The 26,794-nt window shown below is 35.7% G+C and overlaps 1 protein-coding gene and 2 long non-coding RNA genes across 4 annotated transcripts in view; 1 reads left to right on the forward strand and 2 right to left on the reverse strand.

Annotated features, from left to right (window-relative positions):
- Positions 1-26,794, forward strand: part of LOC111509725 (uncharacterized) — a 524,725-nt gene that overhangs the window by 10,351 nt on the left and 487,580 nt on the right. The window lies entirely within an intron of this gene.
- LOC141480020 (uncharacterized) lies at positions 14,616-15,815 on the reverse strand. Its single transcript, XM_074169711.1, has 2 exons — positions 15,535-15,815; positions 14,616-15,471 (listed from the first exon to the last, which is right to left on the reverse strand). Exons 1-2 carry the CDS (start codon positions 15,708-15,710, stop codon positions 14,760-14,762), a joined length of 888 nt encoding a protein of 295 aa, XP_074025812.1. The 5' UTR covers positions 15,711-15,815; the 3' UTR covers positions 14,616-14,759.
- On the reverse strand, positions 18,468-21,711 carry LOC141480021 (uncharacterized). The gene is made up of 2 exons (XR_012464118.1): positions 20,442-21,711; positions 18,468-20,378 (listed from the first exon to the last, which is right to left on the reverse strand). It is a non-coding gene; the product is annotated as an uncharacterized lncRNA (long non-coding RNA).

The raw sequence follows: 26,794 nt of genomic DNA on the forward strand, positions 1-26,794 counted from the left end.
AACAAACATTAATTAATGATGCAGATACTTAACGTCTTTAAAATTGGAAAAATGTAAGTACAGTTTATGTTGTTGAAATATTTCACTTGGGGACTTGGAATAATAATACTAAGCATCACAAACAAACATATTCTAGAGAGGTTGTATGTACAATTTGAAAATACGTATTATAACTGTAGGCTCAGGCAGATTGAGGGGGTTCATTTCAATCCTCGGAATTGAAAATAATTGGCAAAAACAAATATGTAGACAATACCCCACACTGAATCTGGTTTATTTTTTATAGAAAACTGTCATCTAACTGTAGGACCTTGGATAAAACTATATTCTCCACAAATGAAAATCGAACTTCTCACTAAAAGTAGTTCTCCTAGCATTGTGAATTTTACATAATAGCAATAACTGCATTCAGTTTATTATTCATGAAAAAAATCGACTGCTTGATGGTAACTGAAGTGGTAATGAAAGTTCCATTTGAGATAATGTTTTGATTATTACTGAATTCATGGAGACTATTGACATAAATGTATCTACGGAGCACTGTACAGTTTGGAATGATAAAGTATAAGGACTTGACGTGATAATTCCAATCTACAAATGAAAAAAAAAAATGACAAGGTTAACTGATTCACGTTTTTTTGTAGTTTACTGGGCAGTGAATTCGTTAATGCTGAAAAAATCGTATCAGTAGAATATTTGATTTCCATTTGTGGAGGTATTACCACTCCAAGCTTGGGCAGATAAAATTCAAATTATGAAAAAATACAATTTACTTGTTGGAATTGTGTCAAAATTTGTTATTATTAAAAAATTTTTCATTTTGGATTGGAATGACGTCAAAGTTGATCCAGATTTGCCTAAAAGTGTCATAACTAGTGATGAATCATAGTTATAGGTTGACATCGAAATGAAACTCCAATCGTCCAATAGAAGAGCACAGGAGAGCCAAGACCAAAAAAGTTATGCACACTTGCGAGAAGCAATACGAAGAAACATCCGTTGTTGTGGAAAAACAGTTTATGGCTTTCGCATCACGATAATGCACCTACTCACTAGTTATTGCTTATTCGTGATTTTTTTGCCAAAACAACACCGTAATCAGTAGTTGTTTACAGCTGATTCTCGGCCTCCCCCACCACTATGACGTATTAATTGCTTTTTTTATTGGTTGTTGTTTGGTGAAGTTTTTTTTGTTGTGCAGTGAAGTCAAGGCGTTGTGACCTTGAAGTGTCTGGTGCATGGATCGTTCAGATTTTTTTTTTCATATGAGATTTTGTGTGTTTATGTGTGTGTGTAGGAGAATGCACGGTACAGGGTTTCATCATGTGCTTGTTTGTCTATGTACAAACATACGTCTGCATACTTCGAAGATCCTCCAAGTAATAAATGCTCCATCGGTGTTAGGGCACCAAGTTAGTAGTGGAGTGACGTCACAGCAATAACCGTTCAACGGCTAGAGAGCGACATGTTCACTCCACGACGTGTGGCAGAGTAATGCGTATTCATCGGTCTGCCCTCACCTCTCCTGAAGCGATGAAGGTTCGCTCTAGCCCCGCTATCCATGGTGACACAACGGCAGCCGAGGACTGTTTGCCTAGCGTCTACCCTCTCCGAGACCGCAACGACCACTGCTTGCTCGTACCGGCAACTGTTATCGCATCAAGTTGGGAGATGGGCTTGGCTGTGACGTCAGGCATCTCTAGTGGATAGCAACTAGCAATGTGAATCTTTCACGGTTTCATGGTGGGGGTGACTCACACTGTTTAATATAAAAGAAATGCCTGGCACACTATGAAATCAGTAGACGAATATATCTGCAGCAGTTAGCAATTGGTAGAGTGTTATTCAGTTCGTAATAGAAGGAAGACGGTGAGTGTATTTGTCTGTTGGAAATTGTTTATATTTTCATATATATTTTCATCATGTCCGTTTCAAAAGTAGACTTGAATAAAATTAATAATTTGATTGTACAGGAGGTTGAAATACTAGAGCAAAAGGCCTTATCATCATTGCCAATTGATGAAGTGTACATAATTAAAAATATGTCAACTTATTCTACACGATTTGGTAAATCAATTTTATTAACTTTGCAAGATGTGAGCAATGATAAATTATTTAAAACATGGCTACCAAAACGTATTTCGTTGCAATTCAGTGATGACGATATATCTTGTATCAACTCATCAGGTGGTAAATATACGATGATGTATTTAGGACAGAGCCAACAAAGTTTTGCTGGCATGAAAACGCGATCTCTAGTCAAATTCAATATGATTGAATAATAGTAATAATTTATAGTGAATTTCTTTAGGTCATAGCTTACAAAGTTTTTTTTGGTGTGAAAACGATAACTCTAGTCAAATTCAATATGATTGAATAATAATAGTAATTATAATGAATTTCTTATTGTTTTATTAATATTCATATATTAGATGATAATTATATGGAAATATAAACATTACTAACTTAGTTGAATACACTCACTTTGTAACTACAAGTAAAATGGGAATGTGAGTATTATATCACTGAAAAATTGGAGGTTGCTTATGTTTTTTTTTTTGTTCGATTTCAGTTCCACCATTTAAAGATGTGGATGCAGTACGCAAGTCAAGATTGGGTCGATATTGTAGATCTCAAATCATCGGTTCAACATTTGTCGTCTAAATTGAAGGTGTTGGGTGATGGAGCCGAACATGCAAGCGTTTATGATATGAGTGTATGCTATGATGAAAAACAAATCGAATTATGCCTTCGTGATGCTGAGAACTATTGGAGTGGTGCAGAAGTTTGCAACAAATTTTTGGATAATGAATTGGAATTGTGGCAACTTTGTGAGGTTATGATTGAACTGAACCTAAGAAGATTCCTGTATAGCCTCCAACCATACTTGCCAGAATGGATTATTCATCACTTTGAATTGAATGATGAAAATCGAGAGGAAATTGAAGATGGTCGCGAAAATGATGATTATGAGGAAGAAGTTATTTTAGATAGTCTGTATGTTCCTGTGAATCATAAATAATGTCAAATAAAAAACTTTGTATTATTTTCATGTTTTATTTATTTAAATCTGATGAAATACAATAGAAAATGATTACAAAACAATAAATATGATATAAAATACAATACATGATATAAGTCAGTTACAAATAAAAAAAAAAAAAGATCATAAAACAGTACATGATAGAGTGAAAAAAAAGTGTCAATATCTGCTATGAACTGAACCATCCAATGCATTGTATGTTAAAACTGTATCATGCAAAATTAATGCATATACTTTAGTGTTGTCTGGAAACTTGGTCTTCCTCGTCTCAAACTCAATCTTTATATCAATAGTTGATGATTTTGTTGCATTCGGTTGATGGGAACAATCGATGACGAATAGTGGATTCTCTCTAAATTGTCCAATGTCCATCAGAGGTTCACTCATATCTTTATCATAATAACTTCGCTGGAAACTCTCAAAAGCATAATAAGCAGGGAGCATCAAGTTTTTTATCGAAATTCAAATTCCAACGCTCATATGGATAAACTTCAGAATTCAAGTATACTCGAATACTATTGATATCAGCAGTTGTGAATTTTGTAATATCTTGTGTTCTATCTTCAGATGTGGTAGTACTTTGGAATGCGATGATGACAAAACGAGGAGTTTCCAATGCGTTAGTTGTTTTGATGGCCCATATGTCTGAAGAAGTCCCACGTAATGATGGTAGTTCATAGAGGTCCCACATACGATACGCCAACTTGATTTTGGCATTCAGACCGCTTTTGTTTATTCTACTCAAAAGTTTGAGCTTGTGTTTATCATCTGGTACAATATGCCTTATTTTCCATTCGATTTTATTTATTTCCAAATCAGCATCAACCTCACCTATATATGAGTTTTTGAATGATCGAGCGATAATCAAAATCAATTCCTGTTTGGCATTCAAGATACTTTTGTTGTAATCTTCAGCAAAACCCATCAAATATTTCAGTGGTAGTTTTCCACTAAAAACATGACTGTTTGTATCCAAGATATCTTGCTTCAATTGTGAAAGTCCCCAACCAGATGTCAATAATGTGTTAGCATGAGATTGTCCAAATGATATCATGGTTTTCATTGTAGATGTTATCCCAGGTTTTCTAACAACAGCCACTTGTTCACCTCCCATTTCATAACGAATTTCGTCAAAGAGAAATGCAATTGCATTATTCGAGAGATAGCATGTTTTCGCTACATCTTTGGGGGTGAATTTACCTTCTATGTAAATGAAGCTCTCGGCAATATCTAGTATAACATCTTGATTATTGATTGCAATTCTGATTTCATCCGAATTCCTGAATAGCGGTGATCCATAGGGCTTATATGTGTGCTCATGTAAACTTATGAGAGAATGATCGAGCACTGGTTCATTGAATATATTCAACTTTTCATTGTTTGTTTCGAGCACCATTGTTATTTTCTCACTTTCAATCCAATCGATTTCAAAAATTTAAGATCACTCACAGACAGAGCGTTATGTGCTAACTGTTTAGCATACACTTGTGGAATGAGCTTCTTTTTATGCACACCTTTCTTTTTGATAGTGCAACTCGTTTGGGATTGTTCAATGCGATTTTGTCTATTATAAATGAAACCCATAACAACAGTTATTCGATTTTCTTCAATTCCAAAATAATGAAAATCTCTTCTTCACTTCCAAAATCGATAAGGTTATTTTTTTCATCCAAAATACGCACTGTAATGTTGTGAATCAATTGACGACCTTCTGGACTGACAGGCATATATATAATACTGTGTGGTTCTTTAGTAAGATTGTAGCCAGGTTCAACATCAATATCGAATGAGAAAAGAATGTGGGATTCTTCACCATTTATATATGAACCAGATATTATATTGCAATCTAAGCGGATAAGTCTCACAGTTGTAATGTTTATTGGTAATGATGATTCATGTATCTGATTTGGTGGAAATATTTCATGAGCGAACCCCATCATTTCTGCTATTGAATTTGGATGTGTCAGATCAATTTCATATTTGGATCGCATTCACATTTGAATGTATTATTATTGGCGTGTAGATAGAAAATATCATCTGCAACGACATCATTTGGTTTTTTATCATGAAACAATCTGAACATGATATGTTTCTGTATGACGGCATTGATCTCTTCTATTTCATAAGCACCACATGGAATTTCAATTGTCAACTTTTGGGGTATCGATGAGTTGTCATTACTGATTCTAAAACTAACTAAGTTATTAGCTTCAGTTATATTATTGATTGTATTGCATCCATAGAATCCCAAAAGTCCTAATCCATAACGACTGTTCCTATCCAATTCAATTGGTGGAAAAAAATCCGCACTCAAGACACTTGTCCCGACAGCTTGTAGCTCGAACTTTCGTGACATGACTGATGAATATTTTGAAACACATTTCAATTTATTATTGTACACAGCAACAGCACATTTGAGACAATTTACACTTTTTGGAAGGTGTTGTATTGTAATAAGTATCATTTTTATTGATACCAATATTCACATCCTCTATATTACAAATACAACACATAGATTTCCGAGGTATAGGACCGTCATTAACATCCGATTCTGAATTTTGATCGTGGTGGTGGTGCTCATAACAATATCTATGTTTCATTATATCGATGTCATCTTGCAGATGCTTAGGCAACTTTTCCCAAACATATGCAATCTCATGTGCAACACATGCAAGTATCACTTCCTTAGGCATATTTGCAAGCATCACTTTATCCATTTTTTTCAAGGTACCATATTTTGAAAACATTCTAAGTGAAAACCCCATTCCCTTGATAGCCTCCCGATCCAGTTTGGTGTTGAATCCATTTTTATTTGGAAAATTATTTAGAGAGAAACTGCAAGCACAAGTGACCACAGAGAACTGTATTAAATTTCTGTTGTCGATCATAGTTATATTTGATTTTTACATTCGAACATTTTCGAAAGAATCGAGTCAATTCCAATGGTGGGGGTAGATCTCCAAAACTATCGAAATATGTGACTTCTTTCCCACATTTTTTATATGCCACCCAATGTGTTCCTGGTCCACTTATTCCATCTAAATTAACAATAGCTGTCTCGTTTTGTTTTGGACCTGAAGATGGTAATCTATCACGCATAAAAACACCACGAAAATGTGGAATTTTCATTTTTTGTGCATAATAACTGAGATCGAGATCAGTAAGAGGCCTCTGAGGTAGGGGTTCAATTAGTTTTTTGTTTTGTTTGTGGCTTTGTATGGTTTTAAATATAGTCCTAAACCTTTACGGTATGGTTTGAGATATATTCCACTTCGCGTTTGCCTAATGCTACAGCCTCCATGGTTTTATTGTGACGATTGGCTTCCATTAAAGCCGCTCTGCTGGCTTTTGCCGAATTCACGGCCTTGGTAATACCAGCAGCAGCTCCCGCCAAACTTCCTAGTGCGGATAGTCCAGCAAAAATTGGTATCAATGGTAAAAGTCCACCGATCTTGGGAACAGGAATTATGCGTGGTGTGCGGATTTTCTTCTTTCCACCGGCAGCTTTAAGGTATTTACGTGCCGCCTGCAATGCCACAGTGATAGCTTTTTTGCTATTATTCGTCACAAATTGATTCCCACCAGCTTTCTTCAATACATTTCGCACTTTATGGACTATCCCAGCACCAAATGCAACTTTTTTAATTTTATTTTTCTTCGTTTGTTTCCTCTTACATTTTTTCTTATTGGTACTACAACCCATGCCCATATGTCTTTTCGCTTTCATAATGTTGGTGACAAGTAATGCAGCTGCTCTTTCCCCAATACTCGCGTCCTTCGATTTAACCCTATCCCAAGCGCTGTATTCAAGTTCTTTGTCGGCTAAATGTCTTGCTGCAAGATCGGATGGATGCTTAGAATATTGAATATCGTGTTTTTTGCATTCAATATCTAATTTATTGATTCCAGGGTCGTTACGAGCTAAACGTTGTTTCAATTTTGTACCCGGTCCACAGTATTGATAACCTCCGGTAGATGTAATTCGAATGGAAGTTTGTTTATTAAATCATTAACAAAACCACAACCTCTTTTAATTTTACGATCACTTTCAATACGTCCGTATCGTTTGATGGTACACATTGAAATGAATAAGCTAATAACATTTATATAGTCTCCAACCACGGCACGATGCGCATTGTAAAACAGAAAGAAAGTTTGCTGTAGATAATCTAGATGAGAAATTTGGTTGTGGATTGAATGGACAAAGGGTATTCAGACATGGTCCACTACTTCCATCATCAGTTCGAGGACTCATTATAGGACCTTCAAATTGTGGAAAGACGAATGCAATGATATCACTATTAACACATCCACAAGGACTGAGATTTAGAAATGTGTATCTCTATTCGAAATCACTCAATCAACCTAAATATCAGTACTTGCGAAGTGTTTTGGAACCTATAAAAGGATTAGGTTTTTATACATTCAGCAATAATGCAGAAATAGTGGAACCCTCCGACGCTAAGCCTAATTCTGTTTTCATTTTCGATGATGTAATATGTGAAAAGCAAGATATTATTAGATCATATTTCTGTATGGGACGTCATAAGGATGTTGATTGTTTTTATCTAGCACAGACATATTCACGGGTACCCAAACAGTTAGTGCGTGACAATACCAATTTCATTATAATGTTCAAACAAGATGAGACGAATTTACATCACATTTATTCAGATCATGTTTCACCCGATGTAACATTCAAACAATTCCAATTGATGTGTGTTAAATGCTGGGAGGACCAATATGGATTTCTAGTCATTGATAAGGATAGAAAAATAGATGAAGGTAGATATCGCAAAGGATTCGATAGTTTTATATACCCATGATCTTGTTTTTGGAACTTATTCGATCACTGAATATTGTAGTGGTCACTTCACCAACGAATTAAGCTTTAATTCAAAAAAAAGGGCATTATGAATACAAAAAAAGATCCTGAAAATAAAAACAATGAAATAAATTTGAAACGTCAACTAGTAGAGACAACAGAAGCTGTCAGGCAGAAATTCAACTCTATCAAGAATGATAATATTGAAAATCGTACGACACTTGAAAGATTGTATGAGCCCATAATGAAACCATTGAATGTTTTATCATCAAACGCTACTTCTAAATCACCAGTGTTATCACCAAATCATGGAACTGTTCAATCTACTTCAAATTATCCCATGAGTACTCCAATAGGAAGAAAACAATCTTTTGGTAGTGTATCATCTGTGAATAGTGACACGAGCACACTTCAAGACGATATGAGAACAACTCTATTCGAAACACCATCATCGTCCCACATCGATTCCTCGGATCCTGACATCTCACCTGTTATGAATGAAAGTGGTGAAGATGTTTTGATGAAACATTTGAATAATATAAAATCTAGAAATCCAGCATATGATGGAACATTTGGCGTACGTATGGATCCAATTACACAAAAGCTGAAAATGGGAAGTCTAGTGGTAAATTTCAAAGATGGAAACATTTCATTTTGGGATGCTAATAAAGTGAAAAAATATGAATGCGCAGGTAGTCCAGAATTGTATGATATGATTTTTTTGAAGAATCCACAAGATGTTGATAATGAAGAAACTCGTCAAGTATATTCCAAAATATTGAAAATAACGAATGCTCCATATAAACAATATCATCTGAAGAATGGTTTTAAAAATACAAATTCTAAAAAATTTCGTGAAGTTATCAAACCTCTATTAGACTCACGACAATATCCAATAAGAAGTAGAAGTAAAATTGGTGGAGCACTCAAAAGACGAGTGAAAATGGAGAAAATATATAATTCTAAACCTGTGAATTATGTGTACTGGAATTCACCGAAAGAGTTAGTTGCTCGCCTACGACTATTGGTAGCTTCAAAGTCAGCCGGACATACCGGACATGATAATGAAATAATTTCAATAATTGAAGAATTACGTGAAGAAGGTATAATATATTAACATATTCACATGTAATGATCACTGTCACATCATCATTCAATGCAGTAACATTATCACCTTTTCTCTTTAATCATATTGAAATAGAATGACTAATGAAATAAGTGATGTCAAACGACAAGTTGTTAATGAATTACATAAACCTGCAAGACGTAATTTTCGTAGAAGAATAACCACCATCAAAGGTTTTGCAGATCTATGGCAAATAGATTTAGCTGAACTGCAACCTTATGCAAAAAGTAATGAAGGATACCGATATATACTTGTAGTGATAGATTGTTACTCCAAATATCTGTGGACTGTAGCAGTTAAAGATAAAACAGGTAGTACAGTAACTAATGCAATGAAACATGTACTGAAAGAAGCCAAATACTCCCCCAAACACATACAAAGCGATCAAGGGAAAGAATTTTTCAATAAAAGCTTCTCATCTCTCATGCGAGAATATAATATCAATCATTATTCAACATTTAGCACAAAGAAGGCAGCTATAGCAGAAAGAGTGATTCGTACAATAAAGGCATGGCTCTACAAGGAATTTTCGATGAGAGGTCACCACAAATGGCTTGATATTCTTCCAATTATAACTAGTAGATATAATAATAAAGTTCATCGTACAATAGGTATGGCACCCATCAATGTTGATTCAACAACAAAATTAAAATTCAAGGGTATCAATGGAATTGGAGGAAGACAAAGTAAACCCAAATTCCAATTAAATGATATTGTACGTATAAGTAAATACAAACATATTTTTGAAAAGTCTTACACTGCGAATTTTTACCACGGAGCTATTCAAGATTGTTAAAATTAATAAAACCATCCCAACGACTTATAATCTTGAAGATATGAATGAACAGCCGATTAGAGGATGTTTTTACGAAGAAGAGTTATTACGAACCGAGAATCCTGACGTATATCTGATTGAGAAGGTGTTGAAGAGAAGAAAAAATAAAGTATATGTAAAGTGGTTAGGCCTTCCTAGCGAACAAAATTCTTGGATTGATGAATCAAATATGGTTTAAATGTATATAATAGTGACTTTTATGAATAAAGTAATATTAAAGTTCATTATTGTTTTCATTTCAATTATAAGTATGTGAACTGAAAAATATTGCAGCGGTAAACATTGCCCCAGCCATTCGCAATGTTCTGTGTATACCAAACCAAATTAATTGTATACTCCATTCCCGCTTATATTTTTCAACTCACGATATTGAAAACACATTATCATTCCCAAAACTAATCGCCGTCACTTTGAAATGCAGTATCCAACTCTTTTTGCCAATTATCTCTCACTGATAATGCTGTCTCATAAAGCTTAGTCGACTCCTCAAGCTCAGCCTGAGCTTGCATTCTCGAACGTTGATGGAATTGCTTATCTTTACCAATTTTTGAACGGAGTTCATCAGCATCTTTAGACATTCTAGCCAATTCAACCTTCGCTAATGCAATCTTGGCATCTAATGCTTCAAGAGTTTCATTATTAGCATTAATAGCTCGCTCACTCTTTTCAAGTTCAGCAATAGTCATCTGTGCCTTTACAAGACGGCATTTTGCTTTCCTTTTCATTTCCCCAAACCGATGGAGGGGGCTGAAAGAAGATAGCGGTTCAGCTTTCAAATCACTCTTCATTTCTTTAGGAGTACCTTTTGGCTTCCTCTTCGATCTGTCACTTTTCGTTGCGGGTTTTTTCTGTCGCACAACACTTTTGGATTCTTTCTTTTCTTTAAAGTCAGTGACAATCGATGAAGATGCCTTAGTAACCTTCCTCTTGATTGTTCTAGATTTCTTATCAACACCAAGAGGAAGGGTAGATGAAGAGTGTTTGAGTGATGATAATTGCGAAACGATCGGATTTTCAATAATAATTTGCTCATTTGGTTCTGGCACATCTGCAAAGTTAACGAAGTCGTTAATATCAAAATCATTTATCGAATCTTGACTCGATAAATGTAATACTGGAATATTTTCAAAATCAGTCTGATCGATATCAACAAGTGGTGAACCATCTTCAGCAATCAATAGCGGCATAGAGCTCATGATTATTAAGGTCTGAGGAATGATATGTGATAGCAATAGAATGTGGATAGGAAAGGTGATGATGTTACTGAGACCTCACCATTTATAGAAGAAAATAAACTAGCGCATGCGCTCTTTCATCAACTGGCACATGCGCTCTCTCACTAAACTATTCACGCATGTAACAATCTTTGTCATTTAAGAGGAAAACTTTGTGTTGCATGCATGTATTTTTAAATGTTAGAAAATAATACAAATAAATTCAAAATATATATATATTTATTAATAATAGAGGACAATAACGATAATAAAAATGAAAAATGTTAATATGTCTCTGTGGATGTGGAACGTTCTTTGACTCTATTCCTCAATAGTTGTTGCTCGTGCGTCAAACACCAACATTGAAAAAAATGGATTCTCCTATTGGGGTAGAGTTGACCAACCTTCTCACACAGATCCCAAGTACTTCTACATGCATTGCATACATGATTCCAACAATTCATGGAATATGTATCACAACGCAAACAACGTTGCAGTGGAGTTGGAACGGCAGCACAGATACCACAAATATTTCTACAGATACCTATATTGTTAAATATTATAGGTTCGGAACACTTCAGACACTGTAACTGTTGTTGACGATAATCCGATTTTGTTCGCTTCGGTGGATGAGAAGGAGGCGATAGTTGAATCCGCAACACGCAATCACTACACATACCAGTACATGGATTGATTGAATCCTTAGGTCTACTTATTTGACAAAAGTAGCACACAATAGCCCCTGCAATCATCATTGGGTAGACACACACTTTTGGTTTTTCATTCCACTCTTTTGGAAACGGCATTTTACTAATTCGATTAGAAATATAAAGAGATGACTTACAGAAACTCTGAATGCTCTCTCCTATACCTACGATCTCTATTTATACAAATCAACATCATGTGGAAGTATAGTGGATAACTTCTCCTACTATTCCACTCTAAACGAGTCAAGTGGGAGTCGCATCACCTCCTATATAAGTTGACTTGCAAACCTAGAGTTCATTCATTCACTCTCTACAACTGTGAGCAAACAACAACAAGATGAATTCTGCAAAAATAAATGCTGCATTAAATAGAATAGCTGCTGTTGATGAAAACAATTGGATAGACGAATCAGATGATGAGGATGTCAATGTTCCGCTAGAGGAAGTAATAGTTGAAGCAGAAGATGTTGGAGTCGATGAAGATGAGATAGACGAAGTTGAAAACGAGGCCAACCAAAGCGACGAAGATGATGACGTGATGGAGTTTGAGAGGGTCATGGATGAAGAAGGAGATGATGAAGGGATAGAAGCTGACACAACTGAAGGTGATGGTGCTATGAGGATCGGTATGCGAACACTCAATGTCAGTGAGACACTGGAAGATCCCTTGGATTTGTATTGTGCATTGGATGCATACGTATTGATCAGCACAATAGATGGAGAGAACAAAAAACTATGTTGGTGCTGCTTTCGGTTTTATTCGCATAGAAACAATAATGGAGGGTGGTATGCCCATGTCAACACCCACAACACTGTCTCAATTATGGAAATGGGACAGAATTGGTGTGAAGCTTGCGAGAGGCCACTAACAAACTTCACCCGAGTATCTACATGTATTATATGTAATAATGTCCAACCTGTGGCACAATAACCGTGGACCTACTGGTCAAAAAAAAAACAACAGCCCTTTTCAGGGCTACATTATTCACACAAACAGTAGTTAGTTGTATTAGTATTCATAGATTATGTGACAAATGAATACTTTGATTAATAAAAGTCTAAGTTGGAAATTTGTTAGTCTTTGAATATCTATACATTATATGACAAATAAATTACTACTTTGACTGAAAAGTCGAAATTTGGAATTTGATAGTCATTGAATATCTATGCATATGATGAGTACTACTTTAAATGAAAGTTGAAGTTGGCATTTGTCAATCATTCATATGCATATAATGATGAATACTTTCACATACATATATTTCGTTTGAGATTATAATGTTAACATAATGTTAACAATGGTATGAATCTGTTTCTGTTTGAAAGTATAATGGTAGCTCTGAAAAGAGCTATTTTTTTTATTGTTTCAGTCTTTAATTGTAGCCCTGAAAAGGGCTGTTATTTTTTTATTAATCCATGCAATGATATGGACTAACGCTCCTCATCATCAGAAACAATAATTATGGTATCGTCATCTGAATCAGATGATATACTAATGATATCATCCTCATAGTAGTCATCTGAATCAGATGATATACTCATGATGTCGTCGTCGTCATAATCAGCTGAATCAGATGATATACTAATCACATCATCCGCATTATTATCGTCAACAGCATCTATGTCGTCCTGAATACCTTGTTCCACTCGTTCTGCGAAATCATCAGGAAGATCATAGATTCGCTGCAGAAATTGAGCGAAGGTTGTACTCAAATGATCAGACGTTGAATCTATTTCATGTACTTGGATGGGTCCTGTACTCGACATTGTGGAAGAATGATATAGAACTGGGATTGTTGCTATATTTATATTGGAAGAAATGAAATGGAGGGGGTGAAATGTAGAACAGTGTTTGAGATTCGAAAACATCAAGAATGAAACTCTGAGCGATTATTAGGAGAAATTCTAGTGATTATTATGGAAAAAAAACTAATAAGAGGGAGAGGAAGGGAGGAAGACACTGCCCCAGCCTCGCAGTGCCTCGTGTACACCAACCAAAAAGTGTGTACTCCGTGGAAGGAAAGGAAAGGAAATGATGGACGAGTAGATGATTATATGTCATCATCGGAATTGAGGACATCATCATCGATTAGGATTGGGGATGGCGGAGGACTATCCTCGATGAGGATAGGGGATGGTGGAGGACGTCTAACGTCAAGCTCGTCATCAGCATCATCACCAGAGTCGTCGTCGTCATCATCGTCGTCGTCGCTACTCATTGGGACAATGTCATCATAAGCAGGGTCCCACCATCCGTCAGGATCTGGATATTCCGAGTCATCCAAGTGTCCTTCGTCACTGCCAGTGACATGCTGAACTTGCATCCTGATGTCGTGATCCCGGTATTCGTATGGCGGACTGTGGGGTTCCGTGGTGGAAGAGACAACCTGTACCTGGCTGTTATCCCAGTAATTGAAGTTGTACCCCTGATCCGGGCAGCTATAGGGTTCGGAGGTTGAATCGGGTTCCATCTCGATGCTAGCTGATCAACTGAATGTTTCATCAGATGATTTCTACTTTTATACTTTCGAGAGGGAGTGGGAGAGGAGTGGAACATTGAGTAGGGGTAAATTGTAGTGTGACATAAGACATATTCAATGAGTAGGGGTAAATTGCAAAGTGACATAAGACATATTCAATGAAAGAGATACTTGAATGGATAAAATACAAATGAAATATACTTGTCGATTTCACTATGAAACATGTCTATTTTTTTATTTTTTAATTTTCTTCACATGAAATTATTTACAAGTGATTAGAGAACACAAAAATTGATGTGAGGTATTTGTCTAGAAGAACTTGGAATTGAAATAAAAAAATAATAATGATAATAAGAGGAAGTGAAGAAAAATGCTCCAACCATCGCATTGTTCAATGTGTACCAAACCAAAAAACAGTGTACACCCTTTATTTCACTTCCTTTTCCTTTATTCAATATAAACTTAACAAATATAAACTTAAAACTACCATAATTAAATACTCCTAACTAACCTAAAACTAATCTTACATTTACACTTCATCTACAAAAAGAGTGTCCATAACTGTCACTACTTTTTTGTACAGCTCTATCGAAGAGGTCTTTGCTTTACACCTTTCCTGCAGAGATGCATAATTCCGATCTATTTCGGCCATTTCCTTTTGGAGTTCCCTCCGTCGGTTATCCATTTCAGCCATTTGTCGCTTCATGGTAACCAACTCGGCCTCGCTAGATCGGGCAGCTCGTTCTGCTTTCTTGCATCTCTGCAGAAAAACACTCATCTTTTCACTAACCTCTCCGATAGGCTGTGGCACCAACACCTCAGGATCCGCCGGTGTCGCTGGCAGCGGTGGTAGTCGCGTCACCAACGGCGACAATATCACCAACTCCGGAGAAGGACTCCTCGGAATTTCCACTGCTGCTGGTGCTGCTGCTGGTGTGGAGGCCCTCTTACGAGAGGTCGAAAAACTACCTGCATAAGGATTAGTCCTATTGCAAGTAGCTCGGTACTTTGAAATAGGACCAACCTTTGCTGCAGGTCGTTGGCAAACCTTCTTCACAGCCCTGACTTCCTCCTCCTCCTCGAATAAGTCAGGGCTAGAAGATCTGCACCTAACTCGCGAACGCGAAGTGGTTGGCTGGTCAACCGTCACCGCTCTCGAAGATGCTGCCTCCTCCTGGTCAGCGGACACCGGCAGAATAGACGCCACAGCATTATTCACCTCCTGTGTATTGGTTGCCATTCTGAAAAAGAAGAAATAATACAAAGTTAGTTGATATAAAAAATAACATTCCTAATTTACTTACTCAAATATCAAGTTGGTCGTTGGAACGTACTGCCTTGTTGTGGAGTGGACTGCTCTCGATGAGATGACTTCTCGAACTGAATGTTGTGGAGTGCTCTCCGGAGGGTATCGACTTCGATGCGTGAGCGTGGGAAAATGGTGGGAGCGCACATGCGCGATGAGGGTAGGGGTGTACATGCGCAAATGTTGGGAGTCGGGGGGCGGGGCTTCGGGGAGGGGAGGGGCGGGGCTTCGGAAAGGGGGCGGGGCTTCGGAAAGGGGCGGGGTATCCGAAAAGTTGGTGGCGACGGGGGGGGGGGGGGGGGGGGGCGTGGCCCTAACGGGCCCGCCCACTGCCTGGGCTCCGCCCAGGTGGGTGGGGCCTCCGGCCCCAGGTAGGCGGGACATCTGGAGAGACATCATCTCGCCCTCTTCGCGCGCGCGTTCGTAACATAATATGCAACCGAACACCTAACCTAACGTATTAACGTATTAACGTAACCTAACCTAGTACGCTAACCTACCGCTATGCAACCGAACACCTAACCTAACCTAACCTAACCTAACCTAACCTAACCTAACCTAACCTAACCTACAGTAACTATTAACCTAACCTAACGAGGGAATACTAACCTAACACCTAACCTAACGTAAGTATGCAGCTAACCTAACGTAGCTATTAACCTAACCTAACGAGGGAATACATTCACCATGTTGGTTCCATTAATACATCATCAGTTGGTTTTGGTTTTGGTTGTATTATTCTATGATTTGGATTAATGTTCAGTCCTGGATATCCCAGTCCACCTGATGATGATGGCCTGACTTTATAGTTTCTCTCCAAAACTTCTTTATGGTTTTTCTCCAATACTTCAACTCTCTGTTCCAGTACATCATACTTTTTCATTGTAGTCCCTGTTATGTTTGACATAGCATCAAATTTTTTATTTGTAGACGCTGTTATGTCAGACATTTTTATGTCTACATCACTTGTAAGTTTGTCAAATTTACGAGTGAAAGTTATCCGAGCCTCTGCAATTTTATCGTTAAATGCTTGCCGGGCGTCCCGAGCAATATTGCCTATTGTGGATTGTATTGCAGCTTGTAGGGCTAGAAGTATAACTTCCTTTGCTCCATTAATTTCCCCCTCAAGATATGATACAGTTACACAATCACTCTTGTCAATTGGTTCACTTGTATTTTTCAATATTTTCCTTTGCATGTCATAATGACCATCTTTTGTTAATTTAAAACCATTCCCAGGAGGACCTCGAATGACATTACCACCCCATTTTCTTTTTCTACCAAACTTATCGATTGTTTTAGACATTGTGCACTCTACGATGATTCTCTTCAAACTGATATTTCTGTCATTTACATTATACTATATATTGCAGTAATTGATTAGGGAAATAGAAATAATACAAATAAAATTTTAATCATTTTATATTCATTACAGTAATACATATACATACATACATAATACATTAATATCACATTACTTCTATCATATATTATTAATTATAAATGGCTACATAAATATCAATATTGAATTTTCCGGTTTTGAAGATATTGAATGATATTTCAATCATTGATCTCGGCAGATAATAAATTAATCAATTGATCCAATGGAGTCTCCTGAGATTGTGATTGTTGAATAATATTACTTATCCAACGAATGTTCTCATTTGGATCGTTTTCATAAAATTCAATATCATTATGACCCCAAGGAAGAGTGTGGGTAGTATTCGGAATGATAAATCGTTTATCATCGTGATATGATAATGCAACTTTATTTTTTAATTCAGTATACATATCATGTAACACGCTTCTAAATGAATTCATCTTTCTGAATATCATACCACCTTGTTCGACGATTTTTTGATAATCTTCGCATGTCAATTCATTCTTTATTACAGATCGTTTAACCCCTTTGGCTTTCTTAAATTCACCATCAACAGATTTCACATAATATGCTTTAGCACCTGTACCATAAAAACTCATGATTGGATCATTTGGAAATTCATCTTTGAAGTTACCCAAGACTGAACTTGTTACTGGAATATTGAATTGGTTAACTATACTGTAATTGGATGTATCAAATCTACTTATGTTAGTTTTTATGAATTCATAAAAATTTTCTGTGTTTACTTTAAGAATGAGCGAGTCGGTATCTGTGTAAAGTAAAGAGACATTTTCATCAAAGTGTTGTTTGATGCATCCATAGAAAAAGTCATACATGACTGTTTTAGATAATTCTAATATGGAAAATCCCAAATATAATGGTTTATCGTAATGAACCTTCACTCTACCCAATTGAATGGCAACGAAATTATCAGTGAAAATTGAACAATTTTTGAAATTTGGTTTGGCTATGAGAGTGCTGGCACCTATATTTTTCTTTATATTTTCCCAATGTGTAACGAGTCTAACATCAATTCGATTATCTACATTCTCCATTGTCTTTCCATACACCGCATTATTCATTAGTTTATAGAAATCTTTAACAGATTTGTTGTTAGACCTATTACGCATTTCAGTATTAAGATCTATATAGGGTTTCATCCAGCATGATTGTTTGAATTTCAATACTCTATGTGTATTCATTACAATCAATCCATTTTTGACAGCTTGCTGTAGATTCCTATAATGAACAATATATTTTCTTTTATCATTCAAATTTGGAATTAATTTGGGAATTTTCGATTGTGTACGAGGTGGTATTATTTTTTCGACTAAAAATGGAAGGTCAGAATGTTTATCATGCAACTCTTGTGGATAATGAATGTCCACTTCAAATACATACCCATACGGACTATCAGTACTCACATCCATCACATCGAGATTAAGAATTTCATTTGGTGTCAACCATGTAAATTCACTTGTTGGTAGAGGTTGTGACATACTGTGACCGTATAGATTTGTTGCATCTAAATATGTAATGAATGTGGAAGGTTCGTTGGGATTATAATTGGGTAAAAATCTATTATTTGCTATATGTTTCCTCTCGCTACATTGACTAATTCCACCTCGTATACCTTTTTGAAAAAAGTGAATCATATCAATGTCAGTTAGTAATTCCAATTCAACATTAGTGAACTTCAACATGGCATCCCATGATAATCCAGGTGCAGTGTAATATTGTGCCGGATCTAAGTTATATATCTCTAAACTTGTGGTGCGGAAGTTTTCAAAAATATCACATAGTAGCAATACATCCGACTTCAAATACAAATCAGAGTATTCCCCCAAATTCTGACACTCGAATAAATTCCAAACTTTTCTAGCCCTATCATAATCAGTTTCCGATATATGTTCACAATTGAGTGTGTCATAAAACTGATTTTTTGTCGGAAGTAATGGATAATTCAATTTGTCAATGTCATCAACAAAACTATATGGAAATACACCTTTCTGTCTCATCAAATTGAATTTCTCAATTTGTGGGAAATGTTTGTGCATCTCCAAACATTGATCGGAGGTCAAGTTTGCACCCAACTTCTCCAACGAATTAGTCATAAATTTATAACTATCGATAAATCTCATTTTGAGATAATTCTTCCTAACCACACCATCTTTATCGGTATAGCTGTGTGTAAAGAGATGCTTCGTGAAAGATATATATTTCTCTTTAGTTTGCGGGATAACATCAACTTTCTCTTTATTCCTATACAATTCTTTTATGAATAAATGACAATCATAACCACTTAAATTATGAAAAATGATAGGTATGAAGTTTGGTATTTTGAAATTTAAATTACATTTCGAGTGAGCGGCATGTGATCTTTTCTTTCCTGTGACATGACAATGATCTCTTACTTTGACGTCACCATCAGTAAATGCTTTATTACATATACCACAAGTTCTGGCTGCAACAAACTGTTCTTCTTCTTCGACAGTTTGTGTATCCATTGGTTTAGGGTTTCTGAGATGATTTTCATGTATCTCTTTCAAATCATCTTCAATGCTACTCACAAATTTCTGAGCTGCATCTACACCCCTATATGTAACAAATTTTGTCAAATCATCATTATATGAACACTTTATCAAATAAGCAAATGAATATGGGGCATGTTTGAATGTTTTAATCGTGTATGAACTTCCAGGATTTGGCTCATTCACATGAATCGGTTTAAGCACTGATTCAAAATCAGCATACACTACAAATGGCACCCTCATTTGCCTCTCAAAGTTTTCAAACATTAGTTTATTTTCCGCAACCATTCTACCATATTTATTGATCTTTAAATTAGTAGTTGGTGTTGTGGTACTAATGTGATTACAATCATACATATTATGACGTAAAAGCAATCTCTCATCAGAAAAATATATCAAACATCCGTCACAAAAATATTTTTCTGTCTATGAGCTGATAGTTGATTAGAAACTAATCTTGAAAGATCTTTGATCCAACAATAGTGACCATTACCGGAGTCATCAGTTATAAACAACAAATTGACATGTCTCGGAGTCTTCTCTGTGAGTATCGCAATGGACCAATCACTTCATACTTCATTTTACCCTTCTCAAATGTACTCTCTAAACCGTAAACATTAATTGAAATATCATTCCTATCTTCGAATATTTCGATACTCTTATTATTAACTTTAACCGGAAAATCCATACCTGTGACATCTAAAACAGTGGAAAAATGTGGATATGACGTAAGTTCGGACACTCGACTATCTGCAGGATATAATGCTGATGTTATAGCCCAAGCAAAACAATATTGATCTTCATTACGAACATTCACAACAGCTTTCTTCCATTGAATACATTGAGGCAGCTTCACATATGAACGTCCTTCCAGTGGACTGTATTTATTAATGTTGACCTCGAGAAACAATATTTTTTCACAAGTCCAACCTGAATTATAAAAAAAAAAAATATTACTATTCAATCTTATTGAAATTTTTAAAAAATAAATACCTGAGTCACGATCCTGGAACTCAGTCGTTTGTGCCACAATTACATCACGGAATCCATCAAAAACAGCATTCAAATCTGAAGATTGGTCCACTATTTTATTTTGGGAATTAAATGACTTCGTGTCCCTCGAATCATCAGTCTGAAGAATATAATTCCCAAAAACTTCCATATTCACCTTGATGCTTTTATGGATCCTGATGGCTGATTCCAGTAATTCAATGACCTTCTGCCTAATCTTATTGAAAAATGAAATGTAGTCACTGGTTACAATCGAACTCTCCACCCTGTATGTAGCAATGCGGCAATTGAATGCATTCGTTATAATTTGAACACCGTCAGACAATTGAACACATGCATTATTTTTATGACTCATGGTTCTTCGGTGAGAATTCACTTGGCTCATAGGAATTGTCACATTACAACAATTGCACGTATACATAGGTGTTGCATTATCCACTCTCACCCGTTTCACTGCAGGCCCTCCTTGGCAACTCTGGAGCTGATGCCGACGAAGATTATCACTACGAGTGAAAGATTTACCACAGTCACAGGAATACATTTTATATAATAGTTCTCACTAACTCACTTGATGTAAACTGACATAGCCAACACTCGTACGCTTCTTAAATACACTCTGATAGGACCCGTCAAGACGTCATAGCCAACCCCACTTCTCAACTACATGCGCCAAGATTACCTCCCAACTGAATGCGATAACAGATGTCGATATACGAGCAAGCAGTGGTCGTTGCGGTCTCGGAGAGGGTAGACGCTAGGCAAACAGTCCTCGGCTGCCGTTGTGTCACCATCGATAGCGGGGCTAGAGCGAACCTTCATCGCTTCAGGAGAGGTGAGGGCAGACCGATGAATACGCATTACTCTGCCACACGTCGTGGAGTGAACATGTCGCTCTCTAGCCGTTGAACGGTTATTGCTGTGACGTCACTCCACTACTAACTTGGTGCCCTAACACCGATGGAGCATTTATTACTTGGAGGATCTTCGAAGTATGCAGACGTATGTTTGTACATAGACAAACAAGCACATGATGAAACCCTGTACCGTGCATTCTCCTACACACACACATAAACACACAAAATCTCATATGAAAAAAAAATCTGAACGATCCATGCACCAGACACTTCAAGGTCACAATGCCTTGACTTCACTGCACAACAAAAAAACTTCACCAAACAACAACCAATAAAAAAAGCAATTAATACGTCATAGTGGTGGGGGGAGGCCGAGAATCAGCTGTAAACAACTACTGTAATCCAACACCGTATTCACCAGATTTGTACCCCTGCGACTTTTCTTGTTCCCAAGATTGAAGAGATTCATGAAAGCACGACAGTTTATATATATATATATTATAATATATATAATATATATAATATATATATATATATATATATATATATATATATATATATATATATAATATATATATATATATATATATATATATATATATATCAAAGAAACCGAGTACATAAGTTATGACGATAGTTGACAAGACATCTTTAATGATAATATGGAGTTTTCAAATCGGCAGAGAATTTTGGAGCAATGACACATACAGACGTCAATGACTTCTTCTTACTTCTTTCTTGTTTCCGATGACTGGAAAATAACCGTTTATAATTTGTCTCTTACACCGTTGTATTTCGTAACTGTAAAATGAATTATGGATTACGCAATATATACTTAGGTACCATTCCGTTTCTCATGAGATCGTATATACTGTTAGTTGAACGATTTCAGTTTCTGAAAATTGCTGGAAACAATGCCACATTATTGCATCTATTGTTCTTTGTGAAACGGTAAAGGATTATGATTGTCTACAAAAACACCTTCTCTTTGGTTTCGCCAAGTTTTTGAAATCTCATTCAAGTAATCAGACAATCATATTCTAGCGTTCTGAGAATGAACAGTTTATTGAGTCTCGCATATCTCATTAATTAATTAGTTAGTTTCAGATGAAGAGTTATGAAATGAACCTATTTTTGTGATCATTGAAAGTACCCACCTGGTGAAAGGAGGTGTCAATCAAGTATCGACTAACGAGCTACATAATGTAAAATTAACAAAATTCCGAAGTTCTGTCTCTTGCATATCCCATAAGATGATTTGTATCGATTTTATGAATGCTATTTGGATAAGCTTAGACGAGGTTTTAGATGTTGATAATGTTACTCGTAATGTTATTGAAAAAAAACTTTTCACTGGCTCTCTGCCTAGTTCGAGGAATGATACTCTGAAGGAATCGGATTTTTAATTATTGGAAATAACCTGCTCCATGTTGATGATAGACACTACTTACTGAAAAGTGGCCAAACAGCCCGAAACCGGTCTGCAAGTGTGTTCAAATAATTGAAAATAGATTCCAGCAGTTGTACTCAAGTGTTCAAGGTGCTCCTTTCATTATGAAAGTGACTCAACAAAAGTAAGAAAAAAATCGTAAATAGTCTAAAAATCTATTCTGAATGACGATTAAGTATTGAGAAATATAAATCGTTTATTGAATTATTGTTTGAAATTGGTGCTGCAATTCGTTGTGGCATTTAGCAATTACAATCTGTTACAGTCGGTTTCTTTCTTCTGGTTTTCTCTAATTGTATTCCCAGATGTGCTTTTGTTTTGAACATGGTATATAAATCAATCACCGTGAAAGTGATTATAAACTTCAACGAGAATGAAAATAATTTTCAGCTTCACTAAGATCGGTGAATCACGGAGTAAATCTAGAGAAATTTATTAATTTAGATATATTATAGAGTTCCTTGTTGGGTTATGCTATTGGTAATGTTGCACGTACCCTCAGAAATAATTATCAACAAACTCTACAAATCATTTTACCGGGCGTGAGATATCGAGTTTACCCAAAAATTTATATTGGCGTAACAGAAATATTCTTTCCCAAAGAATTAAAGAGCATAGCACCATTTTCGTGAATGTGAAAACCAATTCCAGTGAATCTACTTCACGACGTTTCGATTGTTAGTATCTACAGTCGTTTTCGGGTGATGACAGTGGTTGCGGTTTTGTAAACTATAGAATATCTATATTTCACAATGAACTATATTACTTAAATATTTCATAATGGATGTTCATCAATATTGATCACTTATTTTGTTTTTTACTTCATGAAGAGTAGAATGTGGCTTGACATAAGCTTTTATGATTGAAATATGAATAAACTTTGTTTGAGTGTTAAACAATTCAAAGAAAGAAAATAAAGAAGGAATTCCAAAACTTTGTAAAAAATATTTTTTTTTGATATTCTATTTAAGGAGAGGAAAAACAAATACATTTCACTCACACAATTTTCTCAGAAACACAAAAGTTCACTCTTTTAATTTCAATTAAATTATTCCTTATATTGTATATCTATTATGAAGGAAATGAACTTTTCAGGACAAACTTCACATATTTTCAAAATGAACTTTGTCGTACCCTCGGAAAGTTAGCACTTTTTATGCAATTTCTGTTCTTGATCATCAACTTCTAATTTCCCAATCAACCTAACTTTAATTACCCCAAACCAAATTTCAATCACAGGCTCCGTTCAATATCAGAAGTTTTAATGATCAGGAACACAATTCCGAAGACCTAACAGCCAAGTTGATTTGTTTAACAAAATTAGTTCGACTTGCAGTTCCTTTCTTGTAGTTGAGATACGCCAAAATCAGATATTCGATATCTTCGGATTGGCCTTAGTTACCAGGATTCGGGTTGGGAAATGTTAAGGCCGCCTATCGAACGGGATCATTAACATTGCTAGTTATTTCGCTTCGAAACACCAAATTGATTGAGTGTTTAGACGAGATGTCAAATGCAGGTAATGGTTTGATTGGTGGACTTGCTATATAAAAGAAAATTGCTTCTTTGGGCCAAGAATTTTTTATTTCTACGGATGCTATATGATGTGCCACTTGTCTCATCGCTTTCATACGTTCATATGAAATATTTCTCACGTAGTGAGAAATATCCGCCATTACAGTGAGAAATAATTTCTCACTGTTATCATGATAACTCAAGTCAGTCATGAATTGTTACATGTCAGATTGATATGACACGTTCTCCATGTTGACAACGCTACGCCAACGATTCGCGTGCAATATCCAAGTAGCCCATTGTCGGCGTTTCCATAACAACAAAACCGAAGCACTGCATAATTATTGCTGTCAACTTACCCAACGAAAATAGTTTTATTGTTGATTGTTAAAGCATAAATAGTTCAGATTTATTAAATATCGAATATAATGAAATATGAAGATTTAGAGTTGGAAAATACATCTCCAGAAATTGTTCAGAAAGCAATAGATGTTTGCAATAATTTGCTACCAAGCACATCAAGAGAAAAATATGAAATCGCTTACAGAAACTTTATGGACTGGAAAATGAAAGCCAAGGTAAATTCTTTTTCGTAAATACCCGCAATACGTGCATTTTTAAAACGCAAATCTGAAAAATATGCTCCAAAACAGTCAAAAACATTCACTTCTTAAGAAAATCAACAATTTTTGAAATATGCATCTGATGAAAAGTATTTGCTAATAAAGGTATGAATTGAAAATTTTTAAATTGTTATCGAAAAATGAATGTTTGGTTTTGATTTCAGGCTGCTTTAGCTATTGACTTTACAGGGGCATGCCGTTGTGATGAAGTTCGAAAATTAAAAATTGATGACATGTGGAAAATTTTAATTCGCCCCTTTTAATAAAATTGCTCGATACTTAAACCAAGGTTCCTAGAAATTTCACAGGAGAAAATTCTACCAAATTTACAAAAAATATGTGAAGCTTCGACCATACACAAATGAGACACGTTTTTTTTCAATTACAAAAATAGCAAATGTACGAAACAGCCTGTGGGGATAAATGAATTTGGCACCATGGCGAAAAAAATAGCGAAATTTTTGCAATTATCGAACCCTGAATTATATACTGGCCACTGTTTCCGAAGGTCATCGGCGACTATTTCAGTTAATGCAGGAGCAGATCTTTAAACTTTAAAACGCCATGGGAATTGGGAATCCAGCAATGTTGCTGAATCTCATATCGACAACTCCATAGATAACAAAATAAAAATTTCAAAAAGTATAGTAGAATCCATTCAGCCTCCAGCGCCATTAGAACCTGAACACAACAATGCTCAGTACGTTTCCCCATCAACTTCAACTTCGACCGCAGCTAATATTTCAATTACCGAAAACATGTTGAAACAAAACAACCTACTTTACGAAATTTTCAAATATAACTGTTAATTACTATTTTAAATGAAATATAAAATGAGTTAATGACATACAAGTATTATTATATATGTATTTTAATTTTCAATACTTGAAAACAACGCAACCGTAAAAAAAGTACAGTGTACAATGCGTGAGAAAATGACATATTTCTCATTTGTACCATATACTATTCCTTGTTGTGTTCACTTTTTCTTTCGGTTTGTAGTGCAAACATTCGTAATGAAGTTTAAGCATATCTTTCGATCTCCAGATGTACTTCACAATTCCGTATCAGCACCATTTTAAATGATGACAAACTATTCACTCAATCCTCACAAAAACTTTCAGTGTCATAATGTCACTGAAAGAAACACATTAGCTCTTATTACAAAAATACTTCATACTAAGTTAATTCGATTCCACCCCATTTTTTTGTCAAATTATAACACAAAATCTTCCCGGAGTGCTGTCTATCTATCTGAGCGCTATAGACTCAAAAATTACTCAAGAGGGAGGTTTATGTGTAGATTTAATAATGTTTTTTTTGAATTTGTGTTACTTAGAATATGAAAATGCAACACGTAATAAGTCAGGGCGGTGGTGCTACCCGGGGACGAGTCCAGGGAGCTTTCATCAAAAACTCTGCCTAATCGCTCTGAGATATTATAAAACAATTCAACAATTATTTTTCTTTGATTGGCCTACAAGAAAGTCCGCGATAGCATGTATCTATCTGTGAAGGATAATTCACTACCCATTTCATTGTTTGAAATAGTTAATAGTCACATACAGTGCATTTCTTCAATTCCCCCCCCCTTTATTTTTGGAACGGGTCAACTCAAAAAATAAGTTTGGGATAATGAAATCAAGTAGGAATACTTAATTTATTTGGAAGTGAAATAGACAGATGAAACTTTGAAAATGGCGATTGGGCGCCATCTGGGAAAAAAAATTAAATAGAAAGGTGGGTCTTGTGATCATTTTGAAGCTCCTGACGAATACTTCTCAACCCTAGAATATGCAGTCAATATCTTCACCTACTACAAAATGGCGAAACATTTAATAATTGCCTGAATACATTGACATTTAACTACATAATATGAGGTAATGAGCTTGA

Source organism: Leptinotarsa decemlineata, unplaced genomic scaffold (genome assembly GCF_025532065.1).
Source record: "Leptinotarsa decemlineata unplaced genomic scaffold, Ldec_3_MD MMD2_P_RNA_scaffold_5, whole genome shotgun sequence".
Taxonomy (NCBI): domain Eukaryota; kingdom Metazoa; phylum Arthropoda; class Insecta; order Coleoptera; family Chrysomelidae; genus Leptinotarsa; species Leptinotarsa decemlineata.

Bases quoted from the DNA above. Each gene is read 5' to 3' on its own strand.
- LOC141480020 (XM_074169711.1), bottom strand. From the start codon at position 15,710: ATGTACACCCCTACCCTCATCGCGCATGTGCGCTCCCACCATTTTCCC. The intron at 15,472-15,534 runs GTAAGTAAATTA...CTTCTTTTTCAG, and splicing joins ACGACCAACTTGATATTTGA to AATGGCAACCAATACACAGG.